General features: G+C 39.9%; 1 protein-coding gene across 3 annotated transcripts in view; it reads right to left on the bottom strand.

Annotated features, from left to right (window-relative positions):
* Positions 1 to 16,710, bottom strand: part of RTN3 (reticulon 3) — a 62,337-nt gene that overhangs the window by 23,025 nt on the left and 22,602 nt on the right. The window contains exon 2 of one of the 3 annotated variants that reach the window (XM_069566021.1): positions 10,664 to 12,979. The exons of 1 other annotated variant lie outside the window; for it this stretch is intronic. In XM_069566021.1, coding sequence (XP_069422122.1) covers positions 10,664 to 12,935 — 2,272 coding nt within the window. In that variant the 5' untranslated portion in view covers positions 12,936 to 12,979. Of the gene's footprint in view, positions 1 to 10,663; positions 15,729 to 16,710 lie in introns of those variants that run through there. One more of the 3 variants, XM_070289446.1, reaches the window with a different exon arrangement.

Below are 16,710 nucleotides of genomic sequence, written 5' to 3'. Positions count from 1 at the left end.
TATAGTGCCGGATTTGATTTGCTGTTAATGTTTTGTGAAGGACTTCTCATTTTATTATGTTCCTGAGTGACATTAGTTTATAATTTTCTTCGTAGTGTCTTTCTCTAGTTTGTGTATCACTATAAATATACTAGTCTGAGTTGGAAAGTTGGCCTCCTTTTTCCTTAAATGCTTGAAACACATCCCACCCTGCCTCACCCCACCCAGTGAAACTGCTGGGCCTGGACTTTAATATTCAATTGTGTTAGCTTTGGTAAACTGTATTTTTCAAAGAACTTGTTTAATTTAAGCTGGCATAAAGTTCATAATATTCTACTGACCTTTTAATATCCATTGGATCTGAAATGATAACTACCTTTTCATGTTTAATATTGGTAACCTGTGTTCTTTTTTCCTGAATCAGTTAAGAAATCAATTTTGTTAATATTTTCAGGAACCAAATTTCAGCTTTGTTAATGTTATCGCATTAATTTTTGCTCTTATCATTATGATTCCCTCCCTTCTGCTTCCTTTGGATTTACTGTGCTCTTCTTCTAGCTTAAGTTGAAACCTTCAGTTCAGTTCAGTCGATCAGTCGTTTCCGACTCTTTGCGACCTGGTGGACTGTAGCACGCCAGGCCTCCCTGTCCATCACCAACTCCCAGAGTTTACTCAAAGTCATGTCCACTGAGTCAGTGATGCCATCCAACCATCTCATCCTCTGTTATCCCCCCTTCTCCTCCCGTCTTCAATTCTCCCCAGCATCAGGGTCTTTCCCAGTGAGTCAGTTCTTTGCATCAGGTGGCCAAAGTATTGGAGTTTCAGCTTCAGCATCTGTCCTTCCAATGAATATTCAGGGCTGATTTCCTTTAGGATGGACTGGCTGGATCTCCTTGCAGTCCAAGGGACTCTCAAGAGTCTTTTCCAACATCACAATTCAAAAGCATCAATTCTTTGGTGCTCAGCTTTCTTTATAGTCCAATTCTCACACCCATACATGACTACTGGAAAAACCATAGCCTTGACTAGATGGACCTTTGTTGGCAAAGTAATGTCTCTGCTTTTTCATATGCTGTTTAGGTTTTCATTCCAATCCCAAAGAAAAGCAATGCCAAAGAATGCTCAAATTACCACATAAGTGCACTCATCTCACACACTAGTAAAGTAATGCTCAAAACTCTCCAAGCCAGGCTTCAACAGTACATGAACCGTGAACTTCCAGATGTTCAAGCTGGTTTTAGAAAAGGCAGAGGAACCAGAGATCAAATTGTCAACATCTGTTGGATTAATGAAAAAGCAAAAGAGTTCCATAAAAACATCTATTTCTGCTTTATTGACTATGCTAAAGCCTTTGACTGTGTTCAGTTCAGTTTAATCACTCAGTTGTGTCCGATTCTTTGTGATCCCATGGACTGCAGCACGCCAGGCCTCCCTGTCCATCACCAACTCCCAGAGTTTACGCAAACTCATGTCCATTGAGTCGGTGATGCCATCTAACCATCTCATCCTCTGTCGTCCCCTTTCTTCCTGCGTTCAATTTTTCCCAGCATCAGTGTCTTTTCAAATGAGTCAGCTCTTTGCAACAGGTGGCCAAAGTATTGGAGTTTCAGTCCTGAATGTTCATCGGAAGGAGTGATGTTGAAGCTGAAACTCCAATACTTTGATTGTGTGGATCACCACAAACTGGAAAATTCTAAAAGAGATAGGAATACCAGACCACCTGACCTGCCTCTTGAGAAATCTGTATGTAGGTCAGGAAGCAACAGTTAGAACTGGACATGGAACAACAGACTGGTTCCAAATCAGGAAAGGAGTACGTTAAGGCTGTATATTGTCATGTTGCTTATTTAACTTATATGTAGAGTACATCATGAGAAACGCTGGGCTGGAGGAAGCACAAGCTGGAATCAAGATTGCCGGGAGACATATCAATAACCTCAGATATGTAGATGACACCACCCTTATGGCAGAAAGCGAAGAAGAACTACAGAGCCTCTTGATACAAGTGAAAAGAAGAGAGTGAAAAAGTTGGCTTAAAGCTCAACATTCAGAACACCAAGACCATGGCACCTGGTCCTATCACTTCATGGCAAATAGATGGGGAAACAGTAGAAAGAGTGCCAGACTTTATTTTTGGGGGCTCCAAAATCACTGCAGATGGTGATTGCCACCATGAAATTAAAAGACGCTTACTCCTTGGAAGAAAGCTGAAATCTTAGATGACTGAATTAATTTTTCTTTTCTAATATGTGTACTTAGAGCTATAATAATTTCCCTCTCAGCACTATATTCCACAAGTTTGATTATTATATTTTCATTGTTATTCAGTTTTAAAACATTTCAATTTTTTTCTCATGACTTCTTTGAGCTATAGATTATATAAAAGTGACTAGTAATTTTCAAATATTTGGGAATTTTCCTAGGTATCTTATTTTCACTGTTTAAAATTTTTGTTTCATTATGGTCTGAGACCATATTGTGTATGATCTTAATCTTTTAAATTTACTGCTTTGTTTGATGGCCTAGCATATTGTCTATACTGGTGAATGCATAACTTGTACATCTGGAAAAGAATGCATTTTATGCCGCTGTAGGGCACAGCGTTCTATAAGTATCACGCAGGTCAAAGTGGATGGTTGTGCTGTTCAGATCTTTGTGTGTATGCATACTTGGTTTGTCAACTGCTGAACAAGAGGTATTAAAGACACTAATTATGATTAAAGAATGGGCTATTTCTCCCTTTAATTCCGCCAATTTTTGCTTCATTTATTTTGAAGCTGTTATGAGGTGTTATACACACAACTGTCAAGACATCCTGATATCTTTTATCATGATAACATGTCATTTTCATTTCTGGTAAAACCATTTGTCTTTCTATGCTTACTTTTGCATGGCATACATTTATATACCTTTGCCCATCCATTTACTTTCAAGTAGCGTGTCTTTACATTTAGTGCGTATCTTTATACAGTCAGTATATAGGTAGCTCTTGCGTTTTTATGCACTGTCACTCTGCTGGCTGTAGTCTTTAGCCACTAACATACTGACGACTGCATGAGGTCTCCCACGGCATTACCATGTTTTCCTCTTTTGTTCCCTCATTCTTCCGTTTTGCCTTCTTTTTGATTATTTGAAAGTTTTAATTTAAACTATATGTCTCTGCATTATTATTTTAGGAAGCACAACATTACCCTTGACTTTTCAATTGACTTAAAATATCATACACTTTATAAAAAATGTAGACTCTCGTTCAACAGTTTAGGTTCACATACTCTTGTTATAAATTGTTTTATCAAATAAACATTACAATCCCTGCACACAGTATAATTTCTCCTTTGAAGTGATGTCGCTCAGTCGTGTCCAACTCTTTGCGACCCCATGGACTGTGGCCTATCAGGTTCCTCCGGTCCATGAGATTTTCCAGGCAAGAGTGTTGGCATGGATTGCCATCTCCTTTTCCAGGGGATCTTCCCGACCCAGGAATCGAACCCAGGTCTCCCGCATTGCAGGCAGACACTTTACCCTCTGAGCCACCAAGGAAGCCGCAATTTCTCCTTTAAATAGTCTTAAATATTTTCTAGAAGAGGGAAAAGAGTTAAGTTTTTTGTATTTACTCAGATATTCACCATTTCCAATGCTCTTCATTCCTTCTGAAAGGCCTCAGTTTCTATCTGGTATCAATTCCCTTCAATCTGAAGAACTTCTTTTAGTGTTTCTTGTAGTGCAAGTCTTCTAGTGACAAATTTTCTTAGTTTTCTTTTATCTGAACATGTCTTTAATTTGCTTTCATTTTTGCAGGGTATTTTTGTTGAAAAGATAAACCTGGATTGACTATCCCCTGTTCGGCACTTTAAAAGGTGTTATTTCACTCTCTTGGCATCTGTGGTTTTTGATGTGCATGCATGCTCTGTTGCTTCAGTCCTGTCTGGCTCCTTGTGACCCTAGGGACACAGCTCCCCAGGCTCCTCTGTCCAGGCAGGAATACTGGAGTGGGTTGCCGTGCTCTGCCCCTGGGGCCTTCCTGCCCCGGGGCTGGAGCCCGCATCTCTGAGGCCTCCTGTCCTGGGGCCTTCCTGCCCGGGGGCTGGAGCCCACGTCTCTCATGTCTCCTGCTCTGGCAGGCGGGTGTTTTACCACTAGCACCACCTATGTGGGAAGCCTATGGTTTTCGGTTAAGTAAGCTCTAATTACAACTGTCATTTCTTTGTGTCATTTTCCTCCTTATCTTTCATTTCAAGCAATTTGACTAGATATACTGGGCAGGAAAGGATTAACTCAGCAGTTTTGGAATGCTCAAACCCTGTACGTGCCAAAGAAAGGTCTGTCCTCAGGACTGGGAGATGAAATCTGAGCCAGTGGCATATGCTGGCTGATAAGTGTTTGTCTGTGCCTGGGGCCTTGTGCCATGCGGCACCAGTGTGACCACTTAAGTCTGTCTGAACAATATGATTTATGGCAAACACTTGTTCCTGCTCTGGATGGCTGGGGTCTGAGTAGCTGCGGTGAGTCACGGGGGTCAGCATGCCATCCTGAATACCAAGGACTCGGTGAGCTTCCCTAGTTGGCAACACTTTGCACATGCTGCCATGGATCATTGACGGGAGGATTAGGGACAGCTCTGTGTGCCTCTGCTGGACACCAGGAAGCTTGTACATGGTTCCTCTTGGACTTTGTCCCATGCGCCTTTTCTCCTTGCCAGTTCTAATCTGTGTCCTTTTGCTGTGTACAGTTGAGTGTAACAGCTTCTGAATCCTATTGAGTCCTTCCAGCAAACCACTGAACCTGACGGTAGTCTTGGGAACCTCTGACACATGTACCAAGGTATGGTTTTCTTCATCCTTATCCTAACAGGTGTTTGCCAAGCTTCTTTAATCAGTAAATATGTTTTTCAAAAAATTTGATTTTTTTTCCCCATGTTATCTTCAAGTATGTTCTTCCTCAACTTCTCACTTTCCTCTCTTCTGGGCCTCCAACTATACAAGTTAGGTCTTATAATATTGTCCCAAAGTTCCCTGAAGCTTGGTAATAAGCTTTTTCTTTCTGTTCTTCAGATTGGATAGTTTTCTGTTCATCTATCATTAAGTTCACTGATTCTTCTATCATCTCTGTTTTACTATTAAGGCCACTTGGTGAATTTTAAGTTTAGCTACTATAGTACAGAATTCCACTTTGTTCTTTTTAAAAAAATAACTTTACTTATTTATATTTTTGGCTGTGCTGGCTCTTTGCTGCTGTGTGGGTCAACTTTTCTCTAGTTGCAGCAAACAGGGCCTACTCTCCAGTGGTGGTACGGGGGCTTCTCACTGTGGCAGCGTCTCCCGTGGAGGAGTAGAGGCTCTAGAGAGCACAGGTTTCAGCAGTCGCAGTGCATGGGTTTAGTTGCCCAGCAGCATGTGGGGTCTTCCTGGACCAGAGATCGAAAAAACTGCTGTCCCCTGCATTGTAAGGTGATTCTTAACCACTGGACCACCGGGAAAGCCCTAATAATAAGTCTTCTATTAAAATTTTAACCACCCTGTCAGACGCCAACTTCAGTCTTCCTCTGGCAAGAAACAGTAAAAACAGAAAATTAATTTCATGTTGTCTCTTCTTGGATGTGTCAGTCCTTTTTGGAATTGGCCCACTTTTGCTCATTTTCCCAGTGCTTTCAGGCCTCCCTTTCTGTACCCGTGCCCTGTGGCATGTGGCATCTTAGTTCTCTGATCAGGGAAATGAACCTGTGTCCCCTGCGATGGAGGTGGAGATGCTTCTTTAAACAGTTTCAGTTATTTATATCCTTTGGTCTCTGTTGCTGTGCGCAGGCTTTCTCCAGTTGCGGAGAGCGGGGACGACTCCCCGTTGTGGGTGCACGGGCTTCTCACTGTGGTGGTTTCTCTGGAGCACGTGGGCTTCAGCAGCCGCGGCACAGGGGCGCGAGAGCCGTGGCTGACAGGCTCTAGAGCGTGGGCTCCGTGCTGGTGGCACATGGGCTTAGTGGCTCCGCTGCATGTGGATCTCCCTGGACTAGAGATCAAACCAGTGTCCCTGCACAGCAAGGCAGACTCTTACTGGACTTATTGGACCACCAGAGAAGTCCCAACAAAGGTCCAGTAAAAGCCTACTTGGCCACATTGCAAGAAAAATCACTGTGATCTTGTTTTTAAAAATGTACTTCAGAATCACACTGTGTGTAGGCATACAGATTCACTTATAATGACATGAAAATAAGCATTATTCCGAAAACCTTGTTTTTTAACTTTTTTCTACTTTAAGTATTCATCATATAATAAAAATTCTAGTGTTAAATAATAGTTTTTATTAATAAACTATGAACATTTTTGCATAACAGAAGAAACTCCAACTTTGACAGCAAATTGATAGTAACTAGAAAAATAAAGCACATACACAGAAAGTGAAATTGATAAGCAGTGACATACGGACCCAAGAGAAACATGTGCATCTGTATAAAAACAGATGAGTACAGGATGTTAACTTCAGCAATGTCTAATAATAGTAAAATATAGAAAATAACCCAAATATTAGTTAAAAGAAAAATAATATAGTAATAAAATGGGTTACTACACAGCTATTAAAATAAATAAAATGACAGATACCTCCACATGAAAAGAGTTAAAAAATCTAATGTTGAATGAAACAAGTTGCATAACAAGATAATATTAATTTATTTTGGGGGTGAGCTCTACATAGTATGAAGGATCTTAGTTCCCCCACCAGGGAACTAAACCCATGCTCCTAGCAATGGAAGCACAGATTTTTAACCACCGGACCACAAGGGAAATCCCAACAAAGATAAAATTAATAAAGTTTTAAAAGCACAAAAAATACCATATATGCATACATTTAAAATGTAGTGGAGCAGAAACTAACACAACACTATAAGATAATTTCCCTCTGGGGAAATGGGTCAGATGGTAATCAAAGGGTCCTTTAGTTCGAAAGCAAATATTAATTAACAATAGAAGTTAATTCTAATATACAGAAATACAAGTGTATTTCTTTTTGTACTTCACATCAACCTATAACTACTCCAAAGGCTATATAACATTTAACAGTACAGATATGTTACACACTCCAACAATCTTTAATTGTTAAGGCACTAAGATACCCGCCACTACAAAGAATATCTCTATAGTTGCTTTTGCACATAAATTTCTTTTCCCCTTAGAATACGTACCTAGAAACAAAATTGCTAGGTCATTTCCAGGTCTGTTATATACTGCCATATATACCACAGAATAGCAAAAGAAAAATAAAATACCATTAATTTTTTCATAGCTTCCTTTGCCTATTTTCCCCAACAACTTTAGGCAGAATATAATTACAGAATTGGTTTTACTTTAGAAATGAAGACTGCTCAGATACACTGCTTAGAGCTAGATGCTGGTATATATTAGTAAAATTTACATCTTAAAAGATTTATTCATGATATGACAATTTTAAAAGGTTTTTAATTCTGAAACCTTCAAAGGAAGAACTTTTAGCTTCTTGGTCTAGTTATACTAGTTTTCATTATCATCTAAAAATGTCTATTAATCATAGAATTTGGTCAGTGACAAAATGACTTAAACTTCCATAGTCCTTTTCATCTCTCACACTAGATTAAATAACTCAGTTGAGATTTACTAATAATTAGCCTTTACGTAGTACTTTATTTACTACAGGATCTTCCTTGGTGGCTCAGACAGTAAAGCATCTGCCTACAGTGCAGGAGACCTGGGTTCAATCTCTGGGTCGGGAAGATCTCCTGGAGAAGGGAATGGCAACCCACTCCAGTATTCTTGCCTGGAAAACGCCACGGACGGAGAACCTGGTTAGGCTACAGTCCATGGGGTTGCAAAAAGTAACACCATGCTGCCGCTGCCGCTAAGTCGCTTCAGTCGTGTCCGACCCTGTGCGACCCCATAGACAGCAGCCCACCAGGCTTCCCCGTCCCTGGGATTCTCCAGGCAAAAACACTGGAGTGGGTTGCCATTTCCTTCTCCAATGCATGAAAGAGAAAAGTGAAAGTGAAGTCGATCAGTCGTGATCCCATGGACTGCAGCCCACCAGGCTCCTCCGTCCATGGGAGTTTCCAGGCAAGAGTACTGGAGTGGGTTGCCATTTTCTTCTTCACTATGAAGAAGGGCAAAATACCACAATATTAACAAAGCAAGATGCCAAACCAATTTGGCTAATTGTCAAAGGTCACATTAAAGCAGGAATTTGCCAGAATTAGACACTGGATTGTTACCTAATTTCTATACACCTCATCACCTCAAAAACCTATGTTTAAGAATTTTGACAACAAGTCATGAAGAAAACTAGTATTTACCAGGGTCAGAGAAACGGTATTGACGATCACCTACTTCAACATCCTCACTTTATAGATAAGGAAACTAAAGCCCCAAAAGGTGATATAACTTAATTGTTTAAAGTCACATTTCTAGACAGTGTAAAGCAACAATATGGATTCAGGTCTCTTTAATCCAAGTTCAACTATCTTCAACTTCTAGAGTATAACAGCTATCCTTAACTGCCATTTCACACTTTTGAGTTTATAAAAAAGCCTCAGTGTTTTCACAGATAATTAATAACAATGCATTCAGTAACAAATAATGATCCAGGACCTACTATATGCCAGGTCCTGTACTTGCTGCTAAATGAATATTTACTATATACTGGGCCCAAGGCAATGGCACCCCACTCCAGTACTCTTGCCTGGAAAATCCCATGGGCAGAGGAGCCTGGCAGGCTGCAGTCCATGGGGTTGCTAAGAGTTGGACACAACTGAGCGACTTCACTTTCACTTTTCACTTTCATGCACTGGAGAAGGAAATGGCAACCCACTCCAGTGTTCTTGTCTGGAGAATCCCAGGGATGGGGGAGCCTGGTGGGCTGCCGTCTACGGGGTCGCAGAGTCGGACACGACTGAAGCGACTTAGCAGCAGCAGCAGGCCCTCTAAAGAAAGCTGAGCACTGAAGAATTTGATGCTTTTCAACTGCAGTGTTGAAGAAGACTCTAGAAAGTTCCTTAGACTGCAAGGAGATCAAACCAGTCAATCCTAAAGGAAATTCACCCTGAATATTCATGAGGACTGATGCTGAAGCTGAAGCTCCAATACTTTGGCCACCTGATGCGAAGAACTGACTCATTAGATAAGACCCTGATGCTGGGAAAGAATGAAGGCAGGAGAAGGGGATGACAGGATGAGATGGCTGGATGGCATCACCAACTTGATAGATGAGTTTGATGAATCAAGGAGCTGGTGATGAACAGGGAAGCCTGGCGTGCTGTAGTCCATGGGGTTGCAAAGAGGTGGACACGACTGAGTGACTGAACTGAATAAACTTAGGCCCTTTATAACCTGCATTTACACTTTTAATCTTCACATTATTATAAAGTAAGTACCATTATTATCTCTATTTTAAGGATTAAGATTTAGTAAGGTTAAATAACCTGTCCATGGTCTTTGGTAAGGAAATACCTTTATAAAATAAGAAGTAAATGGTGCCTTTCTGCCGCAGGCTATGATGGGCAGCAGTCATGGTTCTGCAGCAGCCTATGGCTGTGGACTTCCAGGTGACCCACAGATCCCAGCAGGTAACCTAACCAAGCAAGCAAGTTAGCGGTACCCTGGCTGGAAGAAGTGACCGGAGGGAAGTGGCTGCAAAGGACTGAGCCCCTTTCTTATTCTGTGCATAATAAAACCTTTACAGGGGAAAAAAATATGGTACAACCTCATTTAAAAAGTTTCTCTTAACAAAAATCTCATTTTCTTTTAAATATTATAACTCTGTGTCTGATTTCATTTGAAAGAGGAATCTATTGGTTAAGAAGTTTGGAAAACCACAGGGCCCTGCATAGCACCTAACTCTGACCACACTGATCATACACCAAGTGCAGAACCTCATATCAGATTAGAGGTTGGGGCTTGATTCTGGAGGCTTTATAGATCTTTTTTTCATTACACTAAGACACCAGAACAGAGAGCATCTGAAGTAATTTAAATGACGGTCAACAGCTAGGAAAGTAATCACTCAAATAAGCAGAAGACAAGCAGAAGGGCTTCTAGTACCATACAAAGAGTTTTGACCTGAAGAATGTCAACAAGGTCCAAAGTAGAACAATGCACGAGTTCTCCTAAAGCATCACTGGCACGACTGCACTACAGTACTGGTTACCTACTTTCAGAGCATAAAATCTCTGTGGTATAAGATCAAATTAATTAAAAGTTTCATTTATTATCTTCCCAGCAGGAATTCCTTTCTCTTTGATTGCTAAATAGATTTTACAAGGGCTAAGCAAAATACCTAAGGGCTAAGCAGTGCTACTATTACGGAGATTTTATATTAATCTGTGCAAATAAGAGCCTAGTGATAGTCTTAAAAGCAGCAATCTCCCCTACAGTCAACGTATAATGAAAAAACTGGACCATGACATTTTTTTCCTTTAGGAGAATATTAATTTTAACAAGTAGTCTCCTGCTTTGGGAAACATTTGTATAAGAAAACCAAATCAAACAACCATTAAAAAAAAAAATCTACCTTTCCCCATTATATAGTATATTTTATTCTAGCTATAATTTAGTGATATAAATCAGAGACTAAGAAAAATGGCCCTCTAAATAATCAATCATAGCTGAATTAACCACATGCAATATTTCTTTTTTTCCCCACATGCAGTATTTCTAACGTAAGTGGTTACCTGACACGTCTGTCAGAAGTCTTGTTAGGACAGGCTCGTTTACCGGCTCAGTCTTGCTAAGGCTGGAAATAGCCTCTACCCTAGTAGGTTCCTTGATAACAGTGGGCTTCCTGGAAATCTCAAGATCAGATCCAGTCTCGACATCTTTGTGTTCTAGGACATCAGCTGATCTCTGTGGCCAGGAAGATTCTTTAACATTTGTTAAAGTCTGTTTGAATATTTCTTCAGGAGAGTCTCCTTTATCCTGTACAGAAGCTGACTTCTCCACCTTCCTTTCACTCAGTTCTTTAAGTGCTTTGATTGTGAGCTGTTCTTGTTCTAAGTCGAGAGATGCTATTGGAGTACCTTGGGTAGGGAAAACTTCCAGAAGCTTACTCCCATTTGTTTCTTTGCTTTGTTCACTGTATTTGCTTTCTTTGTTTTTAATTTCAGAACCACCTGACTTATTCCCATGCAAAACATCTAGAGGAAGAATTGTTTTAAAGTCCTTAGTCTCCTCTGATGTTGCTTCAAAGGTATTGCCTTCACCTATACCTACTATTCCTTTCTCTCTGGTTTCTGTAAAGGCCGCCATCAGGTCCTCTGGGGAAGAATCATCTGGATCTTTCACATTTTTTTCATGCAATGACTCCAAATAGGCAGAGCTTGTCCCACTTTGTGTGAGTTCTGTAGGAGCTGCTTCTGAAGGGAGTTTTGGGTTCTCAGCTGCAACAGGCTTTTCAGGAACAGCTTCATGCTTACTACCTGACTGCTTCACTTCTGGCGTGCCATTCTTATTAGATACTAGTGAACACACTGCTTCACCTGGGCTCCTTTCAAGAGGATCAGGCCGAACTTGTCGTGGCTCAGAGTCACTGACCGACCCTTCAAATTTTTCAGATGTTCTGTCTTTCTTGTTACAACTGAGGATCTCTTTGACTTCTCCATCTGTTTTTATAACAGGACTTGGGATGGAAACAGGTTTTTCAGCCTGAATTTTGTTGCTCTCAAATGAATTATCTGCTGTGAGGTCTTCTATTACTGTGTCATCAGATTCACCAGAACTATCAGCCTCTGTCACTTCTCCCAACACAGAGGTCTGCCAGCTCATTCCACCTTTCAGGTGGCTGTCGGGTAAAACTACTTTATCTGTGGCCACTCCAGAACCAAGAGAGACACATTTCTGCAGTGGAGAGCCAGGTGACTCTGAAAGTGTGTCGTCTCTTTTCTGCACGCTGTCTTGCACACCTTTGATAGTGACTTCCTGTGTGGAATCAAAATGGTCTGGCACGGCGTTTTCCTGTGGGAGAGGTGTTTCCGCCCAGTCACCTGGTGATTTAGTGTCAGCAGTACTTCCATTAATAGAACATACAGGAATTTTCTGAGTGTTTGTTTTAAGATTTACAACAGGAATTTCTGAATTATATTCACTTGTGCCAAGTCCTGTAGTTTTTGTGTCGTACTCAGCTTTATCACTCTGCTGTTTCACTTGGGGAACCAAATCCCAAGTCAGTACTTCATTAGTAAAGTTATGCATATCATTCACACATCTAGATACCTCCTCCAATGCTGCAGTTGTGTGTGAAAACTGCCTGGTGAGCAATGCAGAGGCTGGGTAACGCCCTGCTTCTTTCTTTCTCAGTGGAAATACTTTGTCATTAGACTCTGAAATGTCTGCAGGTGATTCTCTACTAGTATGCACTGCCCAGCTACCAAAATCATTTATGCTTTCCTTATATAAGTCTTTAAATTCTTTGTCAAATGCTGCTTTGTCAATAATTACTTCAAATGGTGATTCAGGGGAATCCTTTTCCATAACACCACCTCCTGAAGCTTCAGAAGGAGACAAGGAATACGGACAAATGCCTTCTGCTTTAGGCTGCTGGGTGGCTGGCTTCTGGGCTGTCAGCACAGTGAACTTGTCATCTGCATCCAAGGCAGTTATATCATCCTTATTTGGTTCCTCATTTGGGCTCCTGGACTCTTGATCTTTATTTATCTGTGGTTCCATTTGACCAACTTCCTTTGAGAGAAAAGCAGGATGACCCAGGAAGCTGAGTGGAATGGAAGGACGGTCACAGTGAACTCCTTCTGCAGCAGAAACTGGGGAGTCTTCTGTGTCTTTACTGGTCCCCAGAGGCTTTCCCATCTTTTTCCCATCTAGAAGAGCCAAGCAGTCTTTTTCTTCTTGGGCTAAAAGAATCTGGCTGCCTAACATTTTGCTTTTTATTCCATGCAGTATTGTAAGGTCAGTGTTACATATTTCAGAAGATGAACAAGAGGAGGCAGTCATGATTTCTGAAGGTGGCTCATCAGAGCAAAGAGAGCTCAATCCCTCTACGGCCAGAATTTGAAAGAAAAACAATTGTTTACCAGGTACAATTACACATTAGCTAGTCAGGCCAAGCAGCATGCTTTTTATTTTTAAATTCACACATATATATATACACACACAGGATGTATATATACATACACACACATAAATATGTAACAAAAACAATGATCAACAGTTATCCTATAGACATGCATAAAATTGCCAGCAGTGAAACAGAAAAGGCTTATCATGCTACAAACTGCAAATGACAAAAAATTTTCATGACAAAATACTTATCAATCTACATTTTCCCTTTAATGGTAAAGCATGAAGAAGGTTATAATACAGACTGGATAATCTGGGGAAGTGCTTATTCCTTTTCCTTTGGTATTTAGTAGAGCTATTCAGCAGAAACAATGTAATCCATATAAAACAAACATATTATGAAGCACTGATACACTCTCATCTGTAGGTGAACAATTCAGAACACACCCTTTTATAAAACCACCAGTAAGAGCCTATCTGAAGAGGAAAACAAGTGACGAGAGTTTTTCTTTCCCCAAGAGATACAGTAGATCCCCCCAGCCTGAAAATCAGGCTAGAAGTACTCCATTCTATCCACAGGGAAGGTGGGCCCCAGGTAGAGAGGGCCTTAATGTTTTAAAAGGGTACTGAAAACGTTGGTCTGTTCCGAAATCTCTTGTACCAATTTGTCAACTGAAAACTGAACTGTGTACCCTGGTTTCCTTTATTAAGAAGAGTGAACTCCAGAAAATCTTTTAAAACAGAAAATACTCCCCTAAAAGCAACACATTAATTCGGTCTTATCGGTTTTTAATATCACAGTAGCCACTGATTTACCACTGTTTTCCAACTCTCCAACCTAGGAAGTTTTTTTTTACTGGAGAAAAGATCAGAACAACTGTCCCAAGGGCAGCAACGATGTCACCATTGTTCTCATACACTGTTGTATCTCTGGAGCTGGAACAAAGTAGGTCTTAAACAAAGTTCCAAATGAATGAATCAAAGATTCAGCTTGCTCAGGTGAGCCCTCAGGACAGAAATGCCTTCCTTGAGTGTGAATGAGCAATTGGGAAGATGTGAGAGAGAAAAACTTTTGCGATTACTTTTATTCAACTTATGTTTTTTCATTTGAGAAGCTGAGTAATAATTAGACAAAAGCAAAAGTATGACTTTATCCTATTCAAAATCATTTTATAAAGATGAAAAGAAATACTTAAATATCTTATTGCAAGAGGCAAAATTCTACTATTACAAAAATGTGTTTCCAAATGCCAGATAAAGTTCCTATATTTTAAAAGATTACTGAAATCTGATGTAACAGGATCTCTGACCTTTAGCACAGTGTAACCATAATCTGGGGGAAAAGTCTTCGTAAATTGAGAAAAAAATAATTGAAGTTTGGTGGTACAAATTGTACCCATGACATAAAAGTAAGCTACAATTTATATTTAGTTCTAACGCAGTAAACATGGCTTTGCATCTGTCATTGTACAGTATGGATACACAGCAAGATTGATTAAGGATAAATGAAGCTCACCACTGCAGGTTAAAAGGTTTCAAGACCTGAAATTTAAAGAACTATGGACTACATTAATATCAGAATATTCCAGTCTGAGCTATGTATTATTATCAAATTTACTGGTGAATGTTTCTACCAGGAGACATTTAATGAACTAAATCTGGAATAAGGTAAAACTGAGACCCCCTGCCTTCAAACGAATGGAATCTTGAACAACACTGACTCCACCTCTCACAGGGAATGCTCAGCTTATATGTTTTATAGAGACTGAGATTTCAGATGAGTTAGACTTGTCATTTTACAGACACAAGTGGACAGAATGAATTAGTAATAATTCATGGTGAATTACTAAGTGCCACTATCATGTGCCTGACACTGTTTTAGAATCTAGATTAAAAACCAGTGAACACAGAAAAAATCCTTGCTTTCGTGGAGCTTACAGTACAGAGTGGGAGACAGAAAAGAAGCAAAGTCAACAGATAAAATGATGATGATGACGATGGTGACAATGGATTTGATGAAATGAAAAAGAAAGCAACTGATACTGGTGCTAATGAAAGAATGCACACAGTATCAGAAACAAAAAAAAAAACACATATGGTAGGGAGCTTCCTGGTGGTCCAGTGGTTCGGACTTGATGCTTTTCTCTGCCAGCAAGACCTGGTTGACAAACTAAGATCCCACAAGCCATGTGGTGCGGCCACACACACAAAAAGAGGATGGTAGAAATGTTCTATGCTTTGTCAGGACACAAAATTCTCAGTTTTCTAAGCCTTGTTTCTCTTCTAACTTCCTTGAACTCTTTAACACTCCAGAAGTTTAGAATTAGGTATATAATAATCTGAGGTAAAAACTAGATCAGGTTCGAAATCTTATTCTCAGACAACCAAGTTCTCTACTGAATGCCGTCACTTCTTGACAGACTTCATTTTACTGAAGATTCTTTAATATGACATAGCTATTATATACACAAAAATAGCTTTATCATGTTCCCTAATGATAATGTGACAATACTTGGAGCAGACAGTGTTTTCTGAAGGGACAGGTTTAGGGGCTAAACAGAGTATGATGCTGCATTCTTTCCTCAGTAATTAGGAGAGTAATTCCTCAGCTAATAGCATCTATTAGCTATTACTCTAGATATTAGCTCTCATGACAGTCAATCAAGCTTCCCCACATGTAGCAAAGTAAGTTAGCATTTTTGCTTTAATTTTAATAATTATCTTGCTTAGAATTTCAGCAAATGGAAAGAAGTTCATTTGGCTAATTGAAATTCTAACAAACTTGAACAGAGCTGATTTGTATCAAGACATGCAAAAAACCAGTCTGGAAGCAAAGTGCTTACAACGGTAAGAAAACATTAAATAAAACAAAGACCAGAATCTAATAGGTCTTTAGAAACTAAGCTCCATTGGCAAAGACTCTTCCAATTAGTCATCATGACACTTAATAGTCATTACTCAGAAATCTCCATTTACGTATATTATCTTAAATAAGACTAGGAAATTAAGTTGGCGGTCATACTCTAAATTTCTAGACCACTCCCAAACCCAAAAGTTGCAAAATCCTTTCATCACACTTACTAATGGTGTGTGGCCTTGTCAAGTTGCTTAATACCATCTGAAAATTGAGATACTAAAGCACCTAACTTAAGAATAGCTATGAGGATTAAATTGAGTTAATATATTAATTCAAAATTTTGACTGGAATAAGGCAAAAGCTCCATTTGACTAGAGAATCTTGCATGGAAATTGAAAAAGTTTCCCCCCTTCTATATCCAGAGTATTTTATCTCACAGAACAAGATGTAGTTAAGGCGCTAAGTCATGTCTGACTCTTGCAATCCCATGGACTCTAGCCTGCCAGGCTCTTCTGTCCATGGGATTCTCCAGGCAAGAATGCTGGAATGGGCTGCCTTTTTGTCCTCCAGGGGATCCTCCAGGCCCAGGGATCAAACCAGAGTCTCTTGCATTGCAGTTGTATTCTTTACCGCTGAGCCATCAGGGAAGCCCAACCACAGGATGAAGAAACAACTTTTAACCGAATACTGTGTATGTGTCAAGTGAATACTCTGAATTGAAAAAGCCTCTTCATATACTGTTTACTCTATCCTTCAAAATATCTTCTCTTACTCTCCAAACTGTCTTTTAGAAAAGGGTTTAGTATGTTTTTATTCAAGTGTTTTGTAACTTAATAATGAAAACACAATGTG

This window comes from Ovis canadensis, chromosome 21, assembly GCF_042477335.2.
Source record: "Ovis canadensis isolate MfBH-ARS-UI-01 breed Bighorn chromosome 21, ARS-UI_OviCan_v2, whole genome shotgun sequence".
Taxonomy (NCBI): Eukaryota; Metazoa; Chordata; class Mammalia; order Artiodactyla; family Bovidae; genus Ovis; species Ovis canadensis.
This window is presented reverse-complemented; position numbering and strand designations above follow the sequence as displayed.